General features: G+C 51.7%; 1 protein-coding gene across 1 annotated transcript in view; it reads right to left on the bottom strand.

Annotated features, from left to right (window-relative positions):
- XKR6 (XK related 6) overlaps positions 1-9,339 on the bottom strand; it is a 125,116-nt gene extending 115,777 nt beyond the window's left edge. The window contains exon 1 of the mRNA XM_082756468.1: positions 8,618-9,339. Within this exon, the coding sequence (XP_082612594.1) occupies positions 8,618-9,315 (698 nt within the window). The 5' untranslated portion in view covers positions 9,316-9,339. The remainder of the gene's footprint in view (positions 1-8,617) is intronic.
- Between the last annotated feature and the right edge of the window lie 9,104 nt (positions 9,340-18,443).

The raw sequence follows: 18,443 nt of genomic DNA, 5'->3' as shown, positions 1-18,443 counted from the left end.
GGACCAGTGCAGAGCAAAAGAGGGTTCAGAAAGCTGCAGGGGCGACGAAGCGCCTCGTGTCCCATTGAGGGATGGGTTCAAGGGGACACAAGGGTTTGGGTCCCTGCTGGATGGACACAGTGAGGCATTTCTCCACCCTCCATCACTCACCTGGGCTGAAGTATTCACACCAAAGCGAATAAATAAAAATTAACCCCAAGTAAGGGGAAAACTTCCTTTCCCCAGAGAAAATTTCTACCTCGACCTGCAGCCGGCGCTTGGAGAGCCACCGGCCCACGCCGTTCCCAATGATTTCCACTCCTAATTAATCTTGGGAAACGAACCGCGCTGCCTAGAAATAACAGTGAAGAGGTTAAAAGGGTTTTTGCCCACCTCCTGCCCAAGTTGTTCAGGAGGGACTGAGATGGGCTGCCCGAGAACAAGCGTGTTTGTACCCGCCGCCAGCAAGGGGGAGTGTAAATATTTCCAAAGCTTTACGCAGGCTGGTACTTACCGTCACGCTCTGAAAGGGAGCGAAGAAAGCAAAATATTCAATTAGGAAAAATTACCCTAATTGCAGGTTCTGTTTTATCCCTCCGTTAAAAGCCAGGAAGCGCCTCCAAAGATCGCTGAGCCGGGCGACGGAGCTCGGTGCTGCTTAATATTTTTAATATACATCCGGGGGGGGGATTTAATTCAGATCTGCGGATCTGCAGCCCCTCTCCCCCATGCCAGGGGTTGTGCTGAGACTGGCCACAACTTCGGAGAGGTGCCAGCACAGCTCCAAGGTGAAGGAAGGCGTCGAGCACAGCTCTGTGTGTGCGGATGCGTCCTTAAAAGCGCGTTGCCTGCACCGCACAGCCCTCAGATCTGATTTTTTTTAATTATTCTTGGAGGAAAACGCCCAATTTTGGCTCCCTGAACGTCACACAACATCGTCCCGGGAACGTAAAATGATGCCCTTTGGTTCTAAAAGCACCTGAATCCCACCTGAAGGGATTTCCACCGAGCCACCCTTGCTGCAGGAGGGGGTTTTTGGTCTCCTCCTCCTCCTCTCCACCAGGCTGCAGCTTGCCGAGCACCACGCCACGAGATAAGTGAATCTGCTGTTCGGGAGCCCTTCATCCCTTTAATTAAACAAATTAATATCGCCGCTCCCTATCACGTAGCCTCTATTATCTTTTGTGAACTCCTCCAATTCCGTTGTAAAGATACATTGAAAAAGCCCTAATTGAGATAATCTCTGGAATTCAAGGCTCGGTGTATTTTTAGTCCTTTTTTTTTTTTTTTAAAAAAAAAAAAAAAAAAACTCTTTTCCCTTTGTTTCTGGAATGCCTCCCATCCTTTCCTCCCCTGCCAGACTGTTTACATTATTTAAATGCCTTCTGCTTATACCACTCTTTACAATTTTCACTTCAACAGCATCGGCCTCCGTTGCTCATTTTTTTTTCACCCCCCCCCATTCGCTGAGACAGAACTGGGATGAATTCCAACCCCAAACTCCAAGCCGCTCCCGGTGCTTTGCTGCTGTCTTCTGCGGCTGGCGATGCCTTCCTGGCAGCCCTCTCACGCGGGGCTCCTCGTTTGTGCCAGGGAAATGAGCACAAAGGGTTAAACTGCTCTTTTTTTACCAGCAGAAACTGAAGAAAAGGGTATTTCCCCCGACACTGGAGTGCTGTGCACGCCGGCAGGGCTGTCTGCCACCCCTTTTACGGGATGGGTGCTCCTCCAGCACCCTCCGTGCCCTCCTGCCCCGCAGAAACCCCACTGAGACCCCACTGCTGGCTGTGGGATGCTCCAGCTGCCGGCCACACCACGCTGCTTCTTTGGGGAGATTTGTTTTTTCTCCAGGCTTCACTAAAAAGGTGACAAAGGTGCCACAGCTCTGCCGGTTCTGCGAGAGATCCTACATGCCCCCGGAGTCACCTAAGGACAGATTGTGAATATTTCACAGGCCAACCCCAGCCCTGTCCCCATTTCCTCGGGGTCTGGCTCGGGAAAAGCACCTCAGTGCCCTACTGGAGCCGTAGCAGGTCCGAGTCCCATCATCAGAAGCCGTGGGTCAACAAAGTCACAGCATTTGGTGGGTTTTTTTTGGTTGTAGCTTTAATTCCAATTTATTTTGAGCTCTGGCTGATAACAAAACATTTCTCTGATTCACAGTTCCCCCTGCGTAAAGGCTCGCGGGTGTCACAGCCTTATAGTACCGGCTTCCAAGGCAGCAAGGTGCTAAAAATCAAGGCAGGATTCGAGCAAATAAATAAATAAAGCACAGGGAGAAGTTCCCTGAGGGATCCAGACTTCTCCGTGGGCTCCCTTCGTTCCCCGAGGAAAACTGCACATTCGACGTCCAATTTCTTTCCCTCGCGGTCTCGAGGCAGCCAGAGCAGCTCTCTCCTCCACGGAGCTGCTTTATCACCATCAGTTCTTCCTCCATCCTTTTCATTAAAGGAAATGCTCCCTGAATAACCTACATTTACACCCAGAAGGAGAACCACGGCAAGGAATAAAAGCAGCTCCGTGCAGCTCACAGCAAAATGGAAGTGTCTAGAAAGGTGGAAGACGGAGGGGTGAGTGTTTTGGCACGCAAAGAAGCTGCCTCTCCCCCCAGCCCTTCGCACCCTGCCTCCCCTCTGCCTCTGATCCCACTGGTGTTAGAAATAAAACTGTAGGGAACGTGGAGAAAAAAAAAGGGTAAAAAAAGGCACAATTGTCTGCCCTAGAGCTCGGCATGGAGCAACCAGAAAGGGGATGCTGGGGTCAAAGGGTTTAGGGAAGCGGGGTGCCAGCCCGCTCCCAAGAGGATGGTTTTTGGAGAGATTTCAGACTCCTGGGCTCTCAGAAGTGCCTCACGCCGCTGTCCTGGCCCCTAAAGATGAGGAATTATTATGCTGGCTCCCTCAGGAAGAAGATCAGGGCCCCAAAGCACTCCTGCATCCCCACGTAGCCTGGTGGGGAAGCAACGAGCCCTCACCACCGCGCCAACGCCTCGCCAACGGAGTGCCACGTCTACCTTCCTCAAAACACAGCTGAAATCCACTTTCTGCCCCAAATCCTGCCCCTTTGCCCCCCCACACCCTGCTGTGAGACAGAACAGCCCAAGTACCTGGACGGGGAGCTCCCAGCAGGTCGGGGCAGAGCCCAAAGAGAAGAAGGCTTGGAGGCAAACTCTGCCCTCCCCAGGCTGGCGCAGCAGAGCTGCTCCAACATCTGTGGTTTGACCCCCTCTAGTGGGTAGCACTCCACAAGACACGGAGCCTCGCCACCACCCCAAAACCAATAAAGACCCTACCCAAGTGAGAAAGCCTCTTTTCTTGCTGGTATCATGATTTGGGATGAGTATTCGCCCCCACAAACTCCCCTACCTGTGCTTTAGGTGGGCCATCCTTGGCGTGTTTTAATTTAGGCAGCCCGGCTCTGATGGAGATCCTGCAGAAAACCCTTCGAAATTGGGACAGGGGAGGAAAGGTTGGGTAAAAATCTTACGCCCCAGACGTGATTTTGGAGGGAGAGCACATTTAAGCATCCATCCCAGCACGTCCTCCCTCTGCCAACTTGTCGAAAGCTGACAAAACTCCGTACTCTCCGAGCAAGCTGTTAAAACTTGGCGAAAGGGAAAAACTGAGCTGCCAGACAAGCTAACCAGAGAAAGCTGAAAGAAAAAACACAAAAAAACACTAATTCGGGAGTGCCAGGGCAGGCAGGAAATTCACAGCAAGGCTCTGTGGGGTTGAACATCCCAAAGCAAGACAGCGAGGGGGTGTCAGGGCAGCAACTTGGCTGTTTGACACGCTGCTGGCCCCCACGCCAAGGGATTTGGGCTGGCGCCTCAGGAGTTGTAGCTGCCGGTTTCTAAATCAGCTCAATTTGCAGATTCCCAGCTCCCAGTTCATCCCAGAGCAAAGTGTTTTAGCAAAGCCCGAACCCACTCATCGCGCAGTCATTAAATACCACGTCTTCCTTTTAAAGCCATCGATTCATCCTTCCACCTCCGGGCACGCCGAACGAGGAACAAGTCAGAGATTTGGTCTTTCCACTAATAACCAAGATGGCAAGCCGTCGCTTAAACTTTAGGATTTTTTCCCTTAAACACACACACACGGTGATGTAATGTCAAAACAGTGACTGGAGCGTGTTTTTTTTTCTTTTTAGCACACGGTTTTTCTTCTAAATATGTATTCAGACCAAATTTAACACCAAAACCCATAAATACCTTGCACTCGAGTCACGAACCTTACCATCACTGCCAGCTACCAGACACGGCGAGATTTTCGGGCGAGCTCGTGTCAGCTCAGCCCCCACACGCTTAATCCAATGGAATTCAATGATGTTTTTTTTTTAATAGCAACGCCAAGGATTGTGCTTCAATCCCTCTGCTCCTCGACAGCAACCGTGACCCACTGACCAGGATAAAAAGGTTCAAGAAAGGTGCATCGGGTGCAGGACTGTCACAAACACCCCTCGCAAAACGAGCGACCTCTGCTTGCTTGAAGTCCTCGAGGTAAGCTCGGGGATCGAGATGAAAGGTGAAAACGGGAGATTTGTGAGGGAAAAAATCCCCCGGGTACCAGTGGGAAGGTAATTTGGGATCGTGGCACTCCAAGCATCAATTAAAATCGCGGTGTGCCCACGTGTGTACACACACGCGCGCGCTTTCACCACGTCTGTGTACTTTCTTTCCAGCAGCCGCTGTAGGTGGGCAGCAGTAACACAGCCTCAGGCTCTCGGCTGAGCAAAAAAAAAAAAAAAAAAACAAGGCAAGAAACCAAGAAACCCGAAATATCCGCCCAGTACTCCCACTAAGCCCCAGCGCTCGCTCCCTGGCAGGGGAACTGAGGACAGCCCTCATCACGCCCCGTGCAGCCGCAGCGCGTTGCCGTTCTCATGCAGGAAAGCAGGCTGGGTGCACGACGAGCTGAACTTTCATCCTTCTGGGTCTTCCCCCTCCATCCCCACATTATCAGAGTCTTACCAGCACGAAGAGATTTAGCCACGAGTCCCATCACCGCATCCCAGATTAATTGTAACAGCACTCGCAATGGCTAGAGTGGGGATGGGAGAAGATGCCTTCGTGGAGGCAAGCTCACAGACACCGGGAAGTTATTCTGGCTTCGGTCGGGTGCTGGGAGGCAGCTTCATGCTGCTCGCCCTGCTCGGCGTGCCCTAAAAAGCCAGAGCCAGGCGCTAGGGAGGTTGGTGATCAACAGGAGAGGAAGCTCCCTCGTTTTACCTAGCGTGGTTTGCTCTGCAGAGCTCCTTTCCAGTCCCTTTCGGCAGTCCCAGCCCCGCGCCGTCTCAGAAGCGAATATTTTTTCTCTGCATTGACAAAAAGCCTGGGTAATTTGAGCCTGGGTCCTTCGTATTCCCCCTCCCAAAATTCCCCCTCTGCCGGCGCCGCTTCGGTGTCCCCCTCCCCACCCGCTCACTCGAGCGTGCCAGGGGATGTTTTTGCCAATGCAGGCTCACACCGCGGCTAATACATAATCATTTCTTCCTCCTGGCTCCAGGAGGGGAGAAATCCAACTTGCCAGAGGTGCCTCTGCATCGCTGAATTGCTTTTGCTGATGGGATCAGCGCTTGGGAGCAGTAGGGACAGCAGGAGAAGGGGTCGCGCACCAATTCATCACCCTCATACACGCCACACAACCCCCTTCTCATCATCCCTCGGCCCAAAAGGAAATAAAATATCCCCCCCAACACGACGAGAAGTCGAGCATGAACGTGTGGTGAGCGTTACAGGAATGACATTGAAGATGCAGAAGGAATACGTGCCTGCTGTTGCGCGGCTCCAGGGGCCGATCCCCCAGGTATACATTTCGCGCGCCCTCCCCACGCAGCTCCCCCGCCCCTCCGCCCCCTCAGCTCTTTGGAAAATAAAAAAAAAATAAATAAAATAATAAAAAAATAATAATAAAAAAGAAATCTTTGATGGGTATATTCATTTTATCTCAAGAGCGGTGTCCTCAGAAGAGGTGTCAAGGCCCTCCCCTGCCTCCACCCACGCAGCCCTCCTCCCCCAGGCTCCGGCGTGCTGTCTCCATCTTAACTCCAGCCACTTCTCCACTGATTTCATTAGGCAGCAGGCTTAACCCCTTCCGCTAGCCAGATGGAAAAAGAAAAAGAGAGAAAAAAAAATAATAAAATAAAGGACTTCCCCATCAATCATCGCCTTCTGCTTTCCCCCTTCCCCTCTCCTCTCGCCCAGACCCCGATGATGAATTCCTCCCGGCCACCCGTCGGGGTGATTTTTTGCCCCGTTTGTTCGGGCTGGAGATGCCGATGCGGGGATGTTAACCCCCCCTCCCTGCAAGCCCCTCCGCTGCCTCATCGTGAAGTGCTTCAAAAAAAAAATCCAGCATCTTCTGCCTGTGTTTTATTTCAAAAGCCACCAAGCCCCACAGCCAGCCCCCATCCCTCCAACCTCCCTATATATATGTGTGTGTGGGGTGGGAGGGCGCGTGCAGCACCCCAATGCCACCACCCGGAGCCTTCCCTGTGGCCTCCATCGCCCCAAACCTCTTTCTCCTTCCATCTTCTTACCCCACGTCCCCTCCTGGAGGACGCCGGGCCACGCCGGGTCTTTACGGCTGTCCTTACACCACCCCTTTCCGCAGAAATGCCGGGCGGCTGTGCAGGCGGTTGTATCTCCGGGCTTTCATCCCGGAGAATCCCTCCCTGCCTCTCCTCTTAAACCTTTTTTCAGAGGGGATAACGCGGCCGGCAGCTCGGGTTGGGGGACGTCCTTCGATTCCCCCTGACCCTATAGATGTCCCCCCCTCAGCCCCGTCCCCTCAGCGGCAGCTCCTCTGCCCCAGGGCCTCTCCGGGGGAGCAGTCCCCGTCTCTGACCTTCAGCCTGGCGCTGGCAACCCGAAAAATGTCCCCACAACCCCGCCGGGGAGAAGGTTTCTTCCATCCCCTCAGCAGGGCCGAGGCTTCACGCTGCGTTTCTCTTCAGGGAATGGGGTGAGCCGTGAGGGTCCCCCTCCATGTGGGGTGAAGCTTGTGGGGTACGGATGCGACCCTCATTGGGGTCACCCCCGGGCCTACATCCATGCTGGCACCAGGAAAGGTGTCAGCGTCCCCCACAGCACCTGTAGGGGAGAGCAGCCCCATATTTACCCCCCAAGTCCTGCCCCAGCCCCATAGGGCAGCAAGAGCCCACCCCTGAGGCACCGTTTACAACCCCGAGGAGCAAGGACCCCCTTCGACCCTCCATGTTTTTGGGTTTGAGGGGACAGCAGCCCACGTTCAGCCACCCCCCAGACTCATTTTGGGGGAAATCTCTCCTCAGCTAAGCGGGGGTGACCCCAAACCTCCCCTCATCCCACACGTGAGGGGCACTGACCCACGTCCAGCTCAGACCATGTGGCGACAGCAAACCCCAGTCCCAACCATCTTAGCCCCACGGACACGTTTTAAGGGGATTTTTCTTCCTTTTGAGCATCCCCTCAGTAAAAGCAGGGCCCCCACAGCTCCTCCAGCCGGGGGAGCACTGCCCCATGGCCACCGAGCCGTGCCCCCTGCCAGGCCATGAGGTGACAGTGACTCCCGTTTCCCCCACCTCAGCCCCACAGACCCATTGCAGGGGCATCTCCACTCACCCTATAGGGCAGAAACCCCTCGTTCCCCATGTAGGGGGCACTGACCACATCCACATTGGACCTACAAGGTAACACTGACCCACGTCCACCTCAGACCATGAGGAGATCGCAGCACCCACGGACCCACCTCAGCCAAGGGACAGTGACCCTCGTCTATACCACGGACCGTGAGGTGGCAGTGATCCCATTTCCCCAAAAGACACTGCCCCATGTCCAGGTTGGCCCATAAGGTGACGCTGCCCCACGTCCCCATTAGACCATGAGGTGGTGCTGACCCTCATCTCCCCAAGAGACGAGGGTCCGGATGGGACCACGAGGTGCCACCGCCCCACGTCCCCATTAAACCACGAGGTCGCCATGCCCCTCATCTCCCCAAAAACCCCACATCCCGGCTGCACCGTGTGGCTCGGTGACCCCCAGCAGATGCCACCCCATGTTACACCAGGGGGTACGGGCACCCCAAATCTCCCACCCCACACCCCACAGATGCCCACCACCGCCTCCCCTCCTTCTGCATCCCCCTGGGGGCAGTCTCCCCATAACCAGGGGGGTCTCCCCATAACCAGAGGGGGTCTCCCCATAATCGGGGGCAATGTCCCCATAACTGGGGGGGGTCTCCCCATAACCGAGGAGGTCCCCCATAACCAGAGGGGGTCTCCCCATAACCGAGGGGGGTCTCCCCATAACCGGAGCGGTATCCCCATAACCAGAGGGGGTCTCCCCATAACCTGGGGGTTCTCCCCATAACCAGAGGGGGTCCCCCCCTAACCAGAAGGGGTCTCCCCATAAACAGGGGCAGTCGCCCCATAACCGAGGGCGTCTCCCCATAACCAAGGGGGTCTCCCCACAACCGGGGGGGGGTCTCCCCATGACCGGAGCGATCTCCCCACAACCGGGGTGATCTCCCCATAACTGGGGGAGTCTCCCCATCACCAGAGGGGGTCTCCCCATAACCGGAGCGGTCTCCCCACAACCGGGGGGCGTCTCCCCATAACCGAGGGGCTCTCCCCCTAACCGGGGCGGTCTCCCCCTTACCTCCAGACCTGTCCCATCTGCAGCAGGTGGATGACGGACTGCCAGACCCAGACGGAGATCCTGCAGAGGCGCTGCGCCCCGGGGGTGGCGGGTCCCCCCCGGCGGCCGGCGGCCCCCATCATGGGCGGCCCGCGGCTGCTGAGCCCCTGCACGGCCCCCAGCCCTCCGCCCGTGTAGTCCTGCACGAACCAGCGAAAGCTGAGGATCTGCACCAGCACCGAGGGCAGGAGCACGAAGGCCAGCGTCAGGCCGCACCAGACGTAGTCCCGCCGGCCGTAGTGGTGCAGCGCCAGCCACAGGTCCGTGCCCACGTCCCCCAGCAGCACCAGCAGCGCCAGCACGATCCACAGGCAGTCCAGCCACGGCCGCTCGCCCGCCCCGCCGACCTCCGCAGCCCGCGGCGGCCCCTCGTCGGCGGGGCGCGGGGCCAGCGGCTCGGCGGTGCCGGCGCCGGTGGTAACAGCGGCAGCAGCCGCCCTGCCGAAGAGATTCCGCAGGCAGGCGCTCCGGCAGCCCCAGTAGCACGACGACGTGTTGCAGCAGTGGCAGATGTGCAGGGAGCTGCTGCCGCCCGGCTCCTCCGCTCCTTCCCCCGGCGCCGCCCCGACGCCCGCCGCGGACGCCTCGTCCAGGTTGTGCAGCTGGGCGAAGCCTCCCCCACCACCGCCACCGCCGCCGCCATCCGACTTGGCCGCCATCTTCTCGCAGCCTCCGCCGCGTCCCCGGCCCCTTCGCCGGGCGCGCTGCCTCGCTCGGCCCCCCCCGTCCCCGCTTGCCGGAGCCCCCCCAGCCCGCCTGCCGCCTGCCTCCCCCCCTCCTCCTGCCTCCCCTCCTTGCCCGCCCGCTGCTTCCGGGGGTGGCGCTTCCCCAGCCCCACAGCAGCCCGGCCCGGGCCGCCTAGCGACCGAGCGGGGCAGCGCCGGGCTGAGGCGAGGCTTCCCTTCACTCCCTCCCTTCACTCCCTGCCTCCTTCCTCTCGCTGTGGTGGGGAGTTAAGGGTTGTAGGGAGCCCCCCCCCTCGGTGTCCCTACAGCCCCGTGATGTGGTGGCTCGCTCTCTTACATCCCGTTTGGGGGATGCGGATTGCACGCCCTGTCCTTACGGGGTCAGGCAATGTCACTGTGTCCCCCCCCACACACCCCGCACATCAGTGCCACACTTCACCCAAGTGCTTGTCCCTTGCTCTCTTACCCCTTTTGGGATCGCCCACCCTGTTCTTAAGGGGTCAGGCAAACCCACTGTGTCCCCCACACATCATTATCCCACTTCACCCAAGTGCTTGTCCCTTGCTCTCTTACCCCTTTTGGGGGACACTTGTTCGCCCACCCTGTTCTTACAGAGTCAGGTAAACCCACTGTGTCCACCCCTACACCCCACACACCATTATCCCACTTCACCCAAGTCCTGGTCCCTTGCCCTCTTACCCCTTTTGGGGGACACTTGCTCACCCCCCCTGTTCTTACAGGGTCAGGCAAACCCACCGGGACCCCCTAACAACCCACACATCATTATCCCGCTTCACAAAGTCCTGGTTCCTTGCTCTCTTCCCTCTTTTGTGGGATACTTAATTTCACACCCTGTCCTTACCAGGTCAGGCAAACCCACTGGGACCCCCCCACACCCCACACATCATTATCCCACTTCACCCAAATGCTGGTCCCTTGCTCTCTTCCCCCTTTTAGGAACACTTATTTGCACACCCTGCTCTTACGGGGTCAGGCAAACCATCTGGGTCCCCCTCACAGCCCCAGGTCCCTGCTGCAGGGCACAAACTGCAGGTGAGCTCTGGTTTTTGGGGTCTGCCAGGGGCTCAACAGCACCCTGAGGCCAGTGGTTTGGCCAAGAAGCCGCTGGCAGGCTGGGAGGACACATCCAGGTCCTTCCACACTTGGTTCCCTCTCTACCCGTTTACATTTGTTCACTGCATCCATCTCCTCTGTGCTGTCTTGTGCTGTCCTCTGTAGGTTATCATCTCTCTGCTGATTTATTTTTCCCATTCAGTGAGCACGCTCCTTCCTGATGCTCCTTCTCCAGCTCTTTTACTCTCCTGTGGGCTCTCCTGCCTCTTTCTCTGTGTTTGATTTTTGTTTAATCGTGGCAAAACATCAGGGCTAACAGGTTCAGGGCTGATAGATTCAGGGCTCCAGAACTTGCCAAAGCTGCTGCTTTGCAGAGTCTGATTTTCAACGGAGGGGAAAAAAAAAAAAAAAAAAAAAAAAAAAAAAAAAAAAAAGGTAGAAAGATGCAAAAGTGCAGATAAAAATGCTTTTTCCAGCAAGGAAAGAAAAAAATGAATTTTGCAAAGAGTGAGAGGACTTGCGAATATTAAATAACCTGTCTGGGAAGGACGTATTTGGCCTTTCCAAGTGATGCCTAAGGAGTTCAAAAGTTTCACGAAGTCCTGAAAGGGACTTGAAACAGGTCTTGAAACAGTTGGATCCTCCTGTAGCAGGGGAACAGAAGAAAGGAAATGGAAAGCGAAGCTTGGCGCATTGTCCAGATGACAGCCCTCTGATGCTTGTCTGCATGTGGCCGAATCAAAGTCATTTGCACCGCCTGCAGCTCCAGCCCAAAGTTCTTCAAAGGGAGCAAACTCGTATTACGGATATAATGGGATCGGCGAGGACATGACCCCGCAGCCCCCGTGATGCTGAATTCAAACATTGCGGCTCGGCCCTTATTTTCTGCTGACTTAAGCCGTGGCATGTGGCTGGCGTGAAATATCAATACGGAAAGAAATGAGAGGAGCGCCAGCCCTTAGCTCAAGCCAGATGAATGCACGGGCTTAAGACATGTATGATTAGATATATATAACAAAAAAAAAAAAAAAACACTCTCCTGCTTGGCATCATAAAACCCGAGCTGTAAACACGTACGTTCATTCTCACAGCACCGAGGAACGAGGACTCTGCCACCTCTGTGCTAGGGGGACAGGCACGTGGACTAAGCTCAAACTTTTGTTTTGCAGTACGATGAGCTATAAATGGAAGCGTTCCTCACTCCTGCCAACTTTCCGAAGTAGCAAATTTGCCACATATGATTTGAAAACAAAACAGCGACGATAACAAAAGCCAGCACCGAAGCAATGAAACTATTTGCTCTTATTATTTAAATAGAAGTGTAGGTGCACGCGGCGTGCTGTGAACCAATGAAGGGACGGAAGACTCATCTGTTTTGATACAAAAACAGCCCAAACTTGTGCGATGAGACATACGGGTGGGAGAAGACAGCAGTTTGGGATCGTAGCGTTGGCACGCTAAATGAGAAAAGCAGTTGCTTGGGCAATATGTGACATGAGGTAATACGCTGTCGAGGCTGCCTCTGAATTTCTCGGTGCAGTTGTGGCCACCTGTGTCCAAGAAGGGTGAGTTCAGGCTGAAGCACATGCAGGGAAGAGCCGAGAGTTGTCCGAGATCAGGGCTTTCCTTCTGCTGGGGACTGAAAGAATTTGGCTTGTTTCATTTAGCAAAAAAATGAGAATGGGAAGGGAATGTTTTCTGCCTGTAAATGCATCCTGGAAAGTAAATGCAAGCAAAGGGGAAGGTGCTGTGACACTGAAGGGTACCAGCAGAAGAGTAAATGAGTAGGAACTGACCGTGAATATATTTAGTCTAGAAACTGGAAGATCCTTCCAGTAGGAGCAACAGAGATAGGGGGTTAAAAATAAAATCTCTAGCTGGTTTTAACACGTAGTTTCTTAATTTTACAAGGGAATTGCATACCAGCATGAAACAACAAACAGTTGGCATGAAGGACCTTGAAAGGTTTTCCAGCCCAAAGCGTCTGTCCTTGGAAAGATCTTGTCCATTTTGATGCGTGGTACACTCCGCTCCTTCCTGCATCAGGCGATGAGTCATGGTTACATGACTCTGTGGGTGGCCAGAAGTGATATCTCCACCGCTTTACATCTTAATTCCTGATCATCCCATGATGTTCTCCAGCTCCTGCTCACCCACTTCGTACGCAGCAGAACCGCGGCCGTGCCCAAAGCACCCCACAACCCCCTCGTGTCCCCGCTACCTGCAGCCACCGCTGGATGGTTGTTTTGGCCAAGGGTGTGGGAGAGATGCTCTGCCCCTTCAACCAAGCTCTTTTATGGCCCTCACGGAGAGCAAAAGGAGCCATTAGTCAGAGCTTGTTTCTTTTATTAGCCAACATTATGTATTTTTATGTTTTGGGCTTTTTTTTGGAAGTGGTGAGTGTCAATCACACCCATGTTGATGTCTCTCTTTACTCATGTGTTTGAGAAGGAAAAGCTTTTCTCGGTGCTTCGTGGTGACCCACGCTTCCATCACCTTGAGGCACTCGTGTCCAGAGGTTTGAGGGAACTCTGGCTGGCCCTTAGCTCTGCAAGTACTCATAAAACATATTTAGCAAGGGGTTTTCTCTTGATTCAGTCAAAGCTGATCTAAACCCTCTACTTTTTGTCTGCATTTTATGTTTTTCAGAAGCAGTGCCGAGACACCAGGAAGGGGAGGCATGGCTGGTGCTCCAGCAGCACCCAGCAAACCACAGCATGGAATCGTGCCCTTTGTGTGCCGGTTGGTTAAAGGCTTTTTTTGTCCCGATCAATACAGTAATTGAGCTGTGTGGTCTTCCATCTTCCAGGCATTTATTCAGATCAGGGGAACAAACACTATATATAGAGAGGTATGTAAGCCAGAATCAGCGTAGTGTAAATCTGGAACTGGCTCATTTCAATAACTGGGGGATCCAGCTGAGCGTCTGGTGTACGTGGAGTGCTCTGTTACCAGCACAGATAATTACAATTAATGGGGATTTACTTTAAGCAAAGTAGGTCAGAAAAATGACATTTTATTGTGTCATTAGTTTCCATCAATTACTTCCGTGTTGTTTGCTCAGTTCCCAAGTCGAACGAGTGTGGGCTAACTGACAGCCTTGCAAGCTCAACTTGGTATTGTCTCTGAAAATCAAACTGCATTATTTCTGCCTCATGCATCATCACTAACAATAAAGCATCCACCGCTGGAATATAGCAGGTGGCTTTGTTATTCATGCATGAGGCAGAAAAGACTCTGGCTTCCTCTGTCACGATGTGCAGGTCTCCACGGTATTAAAAGTTGGGTATGTTGCTAAACTTAAAAGTCACCGCGTGAGCCTGCCCAGAGGACACGCTCAGGTCAATCCTTGTGCCTGTGCTTTTCATTAGGCTTAATGAATGCTACGTGTATATATCGGGGCAGGATTAACACGATGCTGGTTTTGCTGTTATTTGTCTCCCCGTGACAGCGCTTTGTGACATTGGGCTCTCTAGGGAAGGTGCAGAAGTTGCCAAATATTATATAGTTAAAGGCCAGCTCACAGTTACCCAAATAACTGCATGTATGGTGAAGCTTTCCAGTTCTAGCATGTCATTTTTATTTAAGGTTTTATTAGGTTTTGAGCTTTCAGTTAAAAAATCCAGTAAGCAAGAGGCTGTTCCTTAAAAACAGACTCCTCTTTCTCATGGTGTTTTTGGCAAAATGGAGTCACTGCTATAAGCTAGAGAAGTTGTAAAGCTTGAGTAATGTCCCTAAAATGTATTCAAGTCCTCAGTTTTTACACGATAAAAGCCAGATAAAGTTTCTCTGCTAAATATGTAATTACACGAATCCCACACTTTTCTCCGTTGGACAGTAATATTCTATTCAAACCACTTTACACCTCCTGACAAATTTAAGAATTAGTACGGTCTTGGGAAAGTTAGGAAACTTCATGGCTCCTATTATCTAGATCTCACCTGCAGTGACATGGTTTATTCAGCTCTTCTCAGGCTTCCTTTAATCTCCTGAGAGCTGCAACTCTGTTCATTTATTGCAGCGCATCAAAAGGAACCTGTCTCGGTGCTTTCAGCAAAGTGCCTTTATGGGACACCTTTTAGATGCAATTAGCTAACCCAGTGACATCAAATGTGTGATCGCAGGGCCGCCTGGGGACTGGCCTGTGCAGAAGGGGGTGACTGCAAGGAGACTTCCGACCTGCCTGCCTTTTCTTTCCAAAGCCTGACCACGCTTGCAGCTTTCTTGTTAAGCCAAGCACAGGCTAATCCTCTCGGCTCTGCCCTTTGAGGTACAGGTTACCCATCAGGGAAGAGCAACGTGGCTTCATCAGCCAGGAAAGGGGGGTGAGTGGTGCAGGCAAGTGTGCATTTCTCCCCTCAGAAACGCATTAACAGCTAAGACCTCCAGTCTGATGGACTTGCTTGGGGCTCTTCCAAGCTGGGATTTAAGGAAAAGCAACTACACAGCATTTCCCACTTCCCCTCCCCATGGAGCCCGGTGATTCAGTTGCCTATGAAGGTGCAGGGATGTATCTCGTGCTGCTGTTGTCAGCGTGCCACGCTGCTCCTCGGAGCTCAGGGAAAAATTAAGAGTTTTCAGGCAATGCTTCCCCTTCTGAACTGGGTGCATGTGAAGGTTGGTCGCTGTGTCAATAGGATTTGCACATGGCACATAACTTTTCTGTTTCTCTAGGTTACTGGGAAAGCCGCTGCATAGCCAAGGGAGAAAGCGGAGCTGGATTTCACACCTTAACCAAGGTGAAGTGCATTCCCCATAACATGAAACTCTTTCCATAGACACACATAGAATCCTAGAATTATTAAGGTTTGGAAAAGCCGTCCAAGCTCATCTGGTCCAACCATCCCCCTACCACCAATGTCACCCACTAAACCACGTCCCTAAGCACCACGTCCAACCTCTCCTTGAACACCCCCACACATTGATGCTCATTTTAATACCTGAAAATGCTGTAAACCTTCATCCAAAGCCCGACATGTAACAGAATAAAGTATTTTTTCTTTAATTAATGCTGCCACTACAGATTTCTTAATTAAATTCATGACCTTTAATATCAAGCCAAATAAAGACAGAATATTGCAGTAATCCCAAACTGCCTAGGTTTCCCTTGAAAACAAGAAAATGGCTGCTGGCTGTAGCAGCTCTGGTAACTGTAGATTCTTCCATCTCCCTTTACCTGAAGCATCGGCCCATGCATTGCCCATTTCTGGTGTGGGATATTGCACCTTAGGGTCTCTGCTTGCTCCCTTCTCAGTCCTTGCTCCAGTCAAGGAACTGCAGAGAAATTATTTTCCCCTGATTTCCCACTGATCTTGTGAGATTCTCCATGGACCATTTTCCTAAAGCGCTGTGCACCCCAGATCTTATTTTTTTTTCTCCCTCTTCCTCTCAAGGATGGAATTTCTGTTCCCATTTTATTCCCCTTATTTATGTTGGTTGCATCTCTGCAGCCTTTTCACAACGAACCATGCAGGCTATCTCGATTCCATGCCCTTTTGCACTCAGTAAATCCTTTGCACGCTACCGTGGCTCCACTACAATCACCATTTTTGTCACTTTGGTCCTGAGCAAAACGCCTCTATCTGGTCGAGCCCAGGAAATCTCACCTGACTTCCAGAGGATGCTCCAAATGGGCTTGGGTCTCCCATACCTCCTGTGTCACACCTGTCAGTCTCATCTCATCTTCCCACCCCATTACCCTGTCCCTATCTAGCTCCCCTTCTCTTGTCCAGAGCATGTTGACTCTGGTTTTAGGCAGCAACATGGACTTCTGACCTGTTTTGTACAGAAACATTCATCTGGCTTTGCCACTTGGCATTCAGTGATGTAAGGAGATGGGATATAAATACCGTTTATTCCGTAACTGAGCAGAGATCTCTTTCGTAGGATACCAGAAAATGCTTTATTTCTTATTTCCTTTTATTCTCCTACCACATTAAAAGCATCATTATTTCCCTTTCTCTATTTTTAATGCTTTTAATTAATTTGGCTATGCACAGGTCATTTAATATCTCAGGGGACGGATGAGATTTGCCCAGCTTTGAAATGGATGCTTAAGGTCTCATTTCTGTGACGAAAATGATCATGTGGCTAGTTCGCACAGTGTCTAAAAATTAAGAAGTGCTATTCTGAAGTCTTGGTTCAGGCACACGCTGTGCTTTCTAACATGGGCACATCACCAGCGTATCCAACTTTGGCAAACGCTCTTATCATTTCTTCCATCTGCCAGCACACACAATATTTCTGAATCTGTTAATTAAGGAACTGAAGTTTTGCCCTAAGATACCAGAGGAACTGGTTCTGTTTTCTGCAGAAAAAAAAAAAAAAAAAAAAAAAAAAAAAAACAACTAATGCTTGCCTTGTCCATAATTACCTAAATTGTTGAGAAAAATTATTCAGCTTTCATGTTGATTCACTTTTGTAATTTCATTGCTGAGGCTAAGTGTGGCGCCCATTTAAATTATCTCCTACTCTCATTTTGCTCAAGACATGTTATTTGCCAACAAAGATTCAATAGGGAAAAATGGGAAGGTGACAGCTACCTCCTCCATCAGTGCAAATGACAATAATCCCCTCTCTTCCCCCATGCAAAAAAATAAACATTGAATCATTCCAGATGGAAATACCCTTCTGCGTTTAGAAATATGGATGTGGAAAGGCGACACCTGCTCTCATTTATGTGGTCACAAAACCCAATTTTGCCTAGTGATTCCATGGAAAATACCTCTGGAGATCAACAGTGGTGTGAGCTCAGACTGAAAAGTGTCCCTCGTGTTTTTCCCAGGAACATGTACATTCTTTAGTGTTTTGTTCTCTTGCATTTGTAAATGGAAAATTAATTTTGGTTCCCATTAACTAATTGAAATGATGCTCTGTGATCACCTTTGTGGTTTGAAATGGAAGGACCATGAATAAGTGCATGGGCACCTTTCTCAGAACATGGCTACGTTTCCTCTTGGGAACACAGAAGGGACTTTTTTATCTCATATTTGACTAAATTTAAATGTTACAGAAAACCATTTCCAAGCTCTTAAAACCAGACCAGTGCTAGATTCTGCAGCCTTACCTTGGGACAGCAAGTGAGTGGTGTCTTCAGGGAGCAGGATGCACCACCAGAGGTTCACATGTGATGGTGTGGTCCCCAACATGAGGGCATTTAGAGGATGGAAGTTTGTGAAGGACTTGGAACTCTGCTTAATAAAACACGGTGAGATGAATAGGTACATTATAAGGTAAGTAATGCGGTTATTAAATGCACATTTCTTTCATCGTGTGCATCCTTTGCACAAGAGGAGCATCTGTGTGGCTCTCAGCTTCCCTCAGCCCCACTCAGGGCTTTTGGAAGTGTCTGCACAAGTGGGAGCCTTTGTGGGACCTGTATCCGAAATGTATTCGGGGAGATGTCCAGCTGCAGCATTAACACTTTGATGGGGAGCTGAGAGTGCAAAAACTTGATCAGAATCTGCAAACGAGATGCGAAAACACGGGCAGAAAATCACTCTGGGACAGATTTGGCTGCCTTGCTCCTTAACCCAGCAAAGCAGAGGGGAGATTCCTGGAAACTGTGGCCAAAAGCTTTTTGCATAAGCAACTCACAAGTAAGTGCACAAAATAACACCATGCGTGTTCTCGGAGATTATATCCGTCTTAGTACAAGTAGTTACCTTCACTGGGAGTTTTGATTCTTTAATATTTTTTTATTTCAAGAGTGTTTTGAGGTTTCAGAGTGTTTGTGGGCAGGATCCAACTGAGCCAACCGGGGCCAGAGGACGATCCTGGTGCTGCTGGGTCTTCATTAAAGCTGTTGTGTGTGCCTGGTCTGGGAGGCTGCTGGGGGTTGCCATCTCCAGGGGCAGCACCAGCACCTCCTTCTGCATTAATCCCATTCCTGCTGGTTTCCAGCCCCGTCACAACAGAGCTCACATGTGGAATGCGCCCACAGCTCCACGAGGCTTGCACAGAAGGCAAGAGCAAACCACACAAAAGGCTCTCTCCAAGCTCTGCTGGCTTCTCTCTGTTCACTTCTG

The sequence above is a fragment of the Aythya marila genome, assembly GCF_965140915.1.
Source record: "Aythya marila genome assembly, chromosome: 3".
Taxonomy (NCBI): Eukaryota; Metazoa; Chordata; class Aves; order Anseriformes; family Anatidae; genus Aythya; species Aythya marila.
Note: the sequence above shows the minus strand (reverse complement) of the source record. Positions and strands in the feature narration are given on the sequence as shown.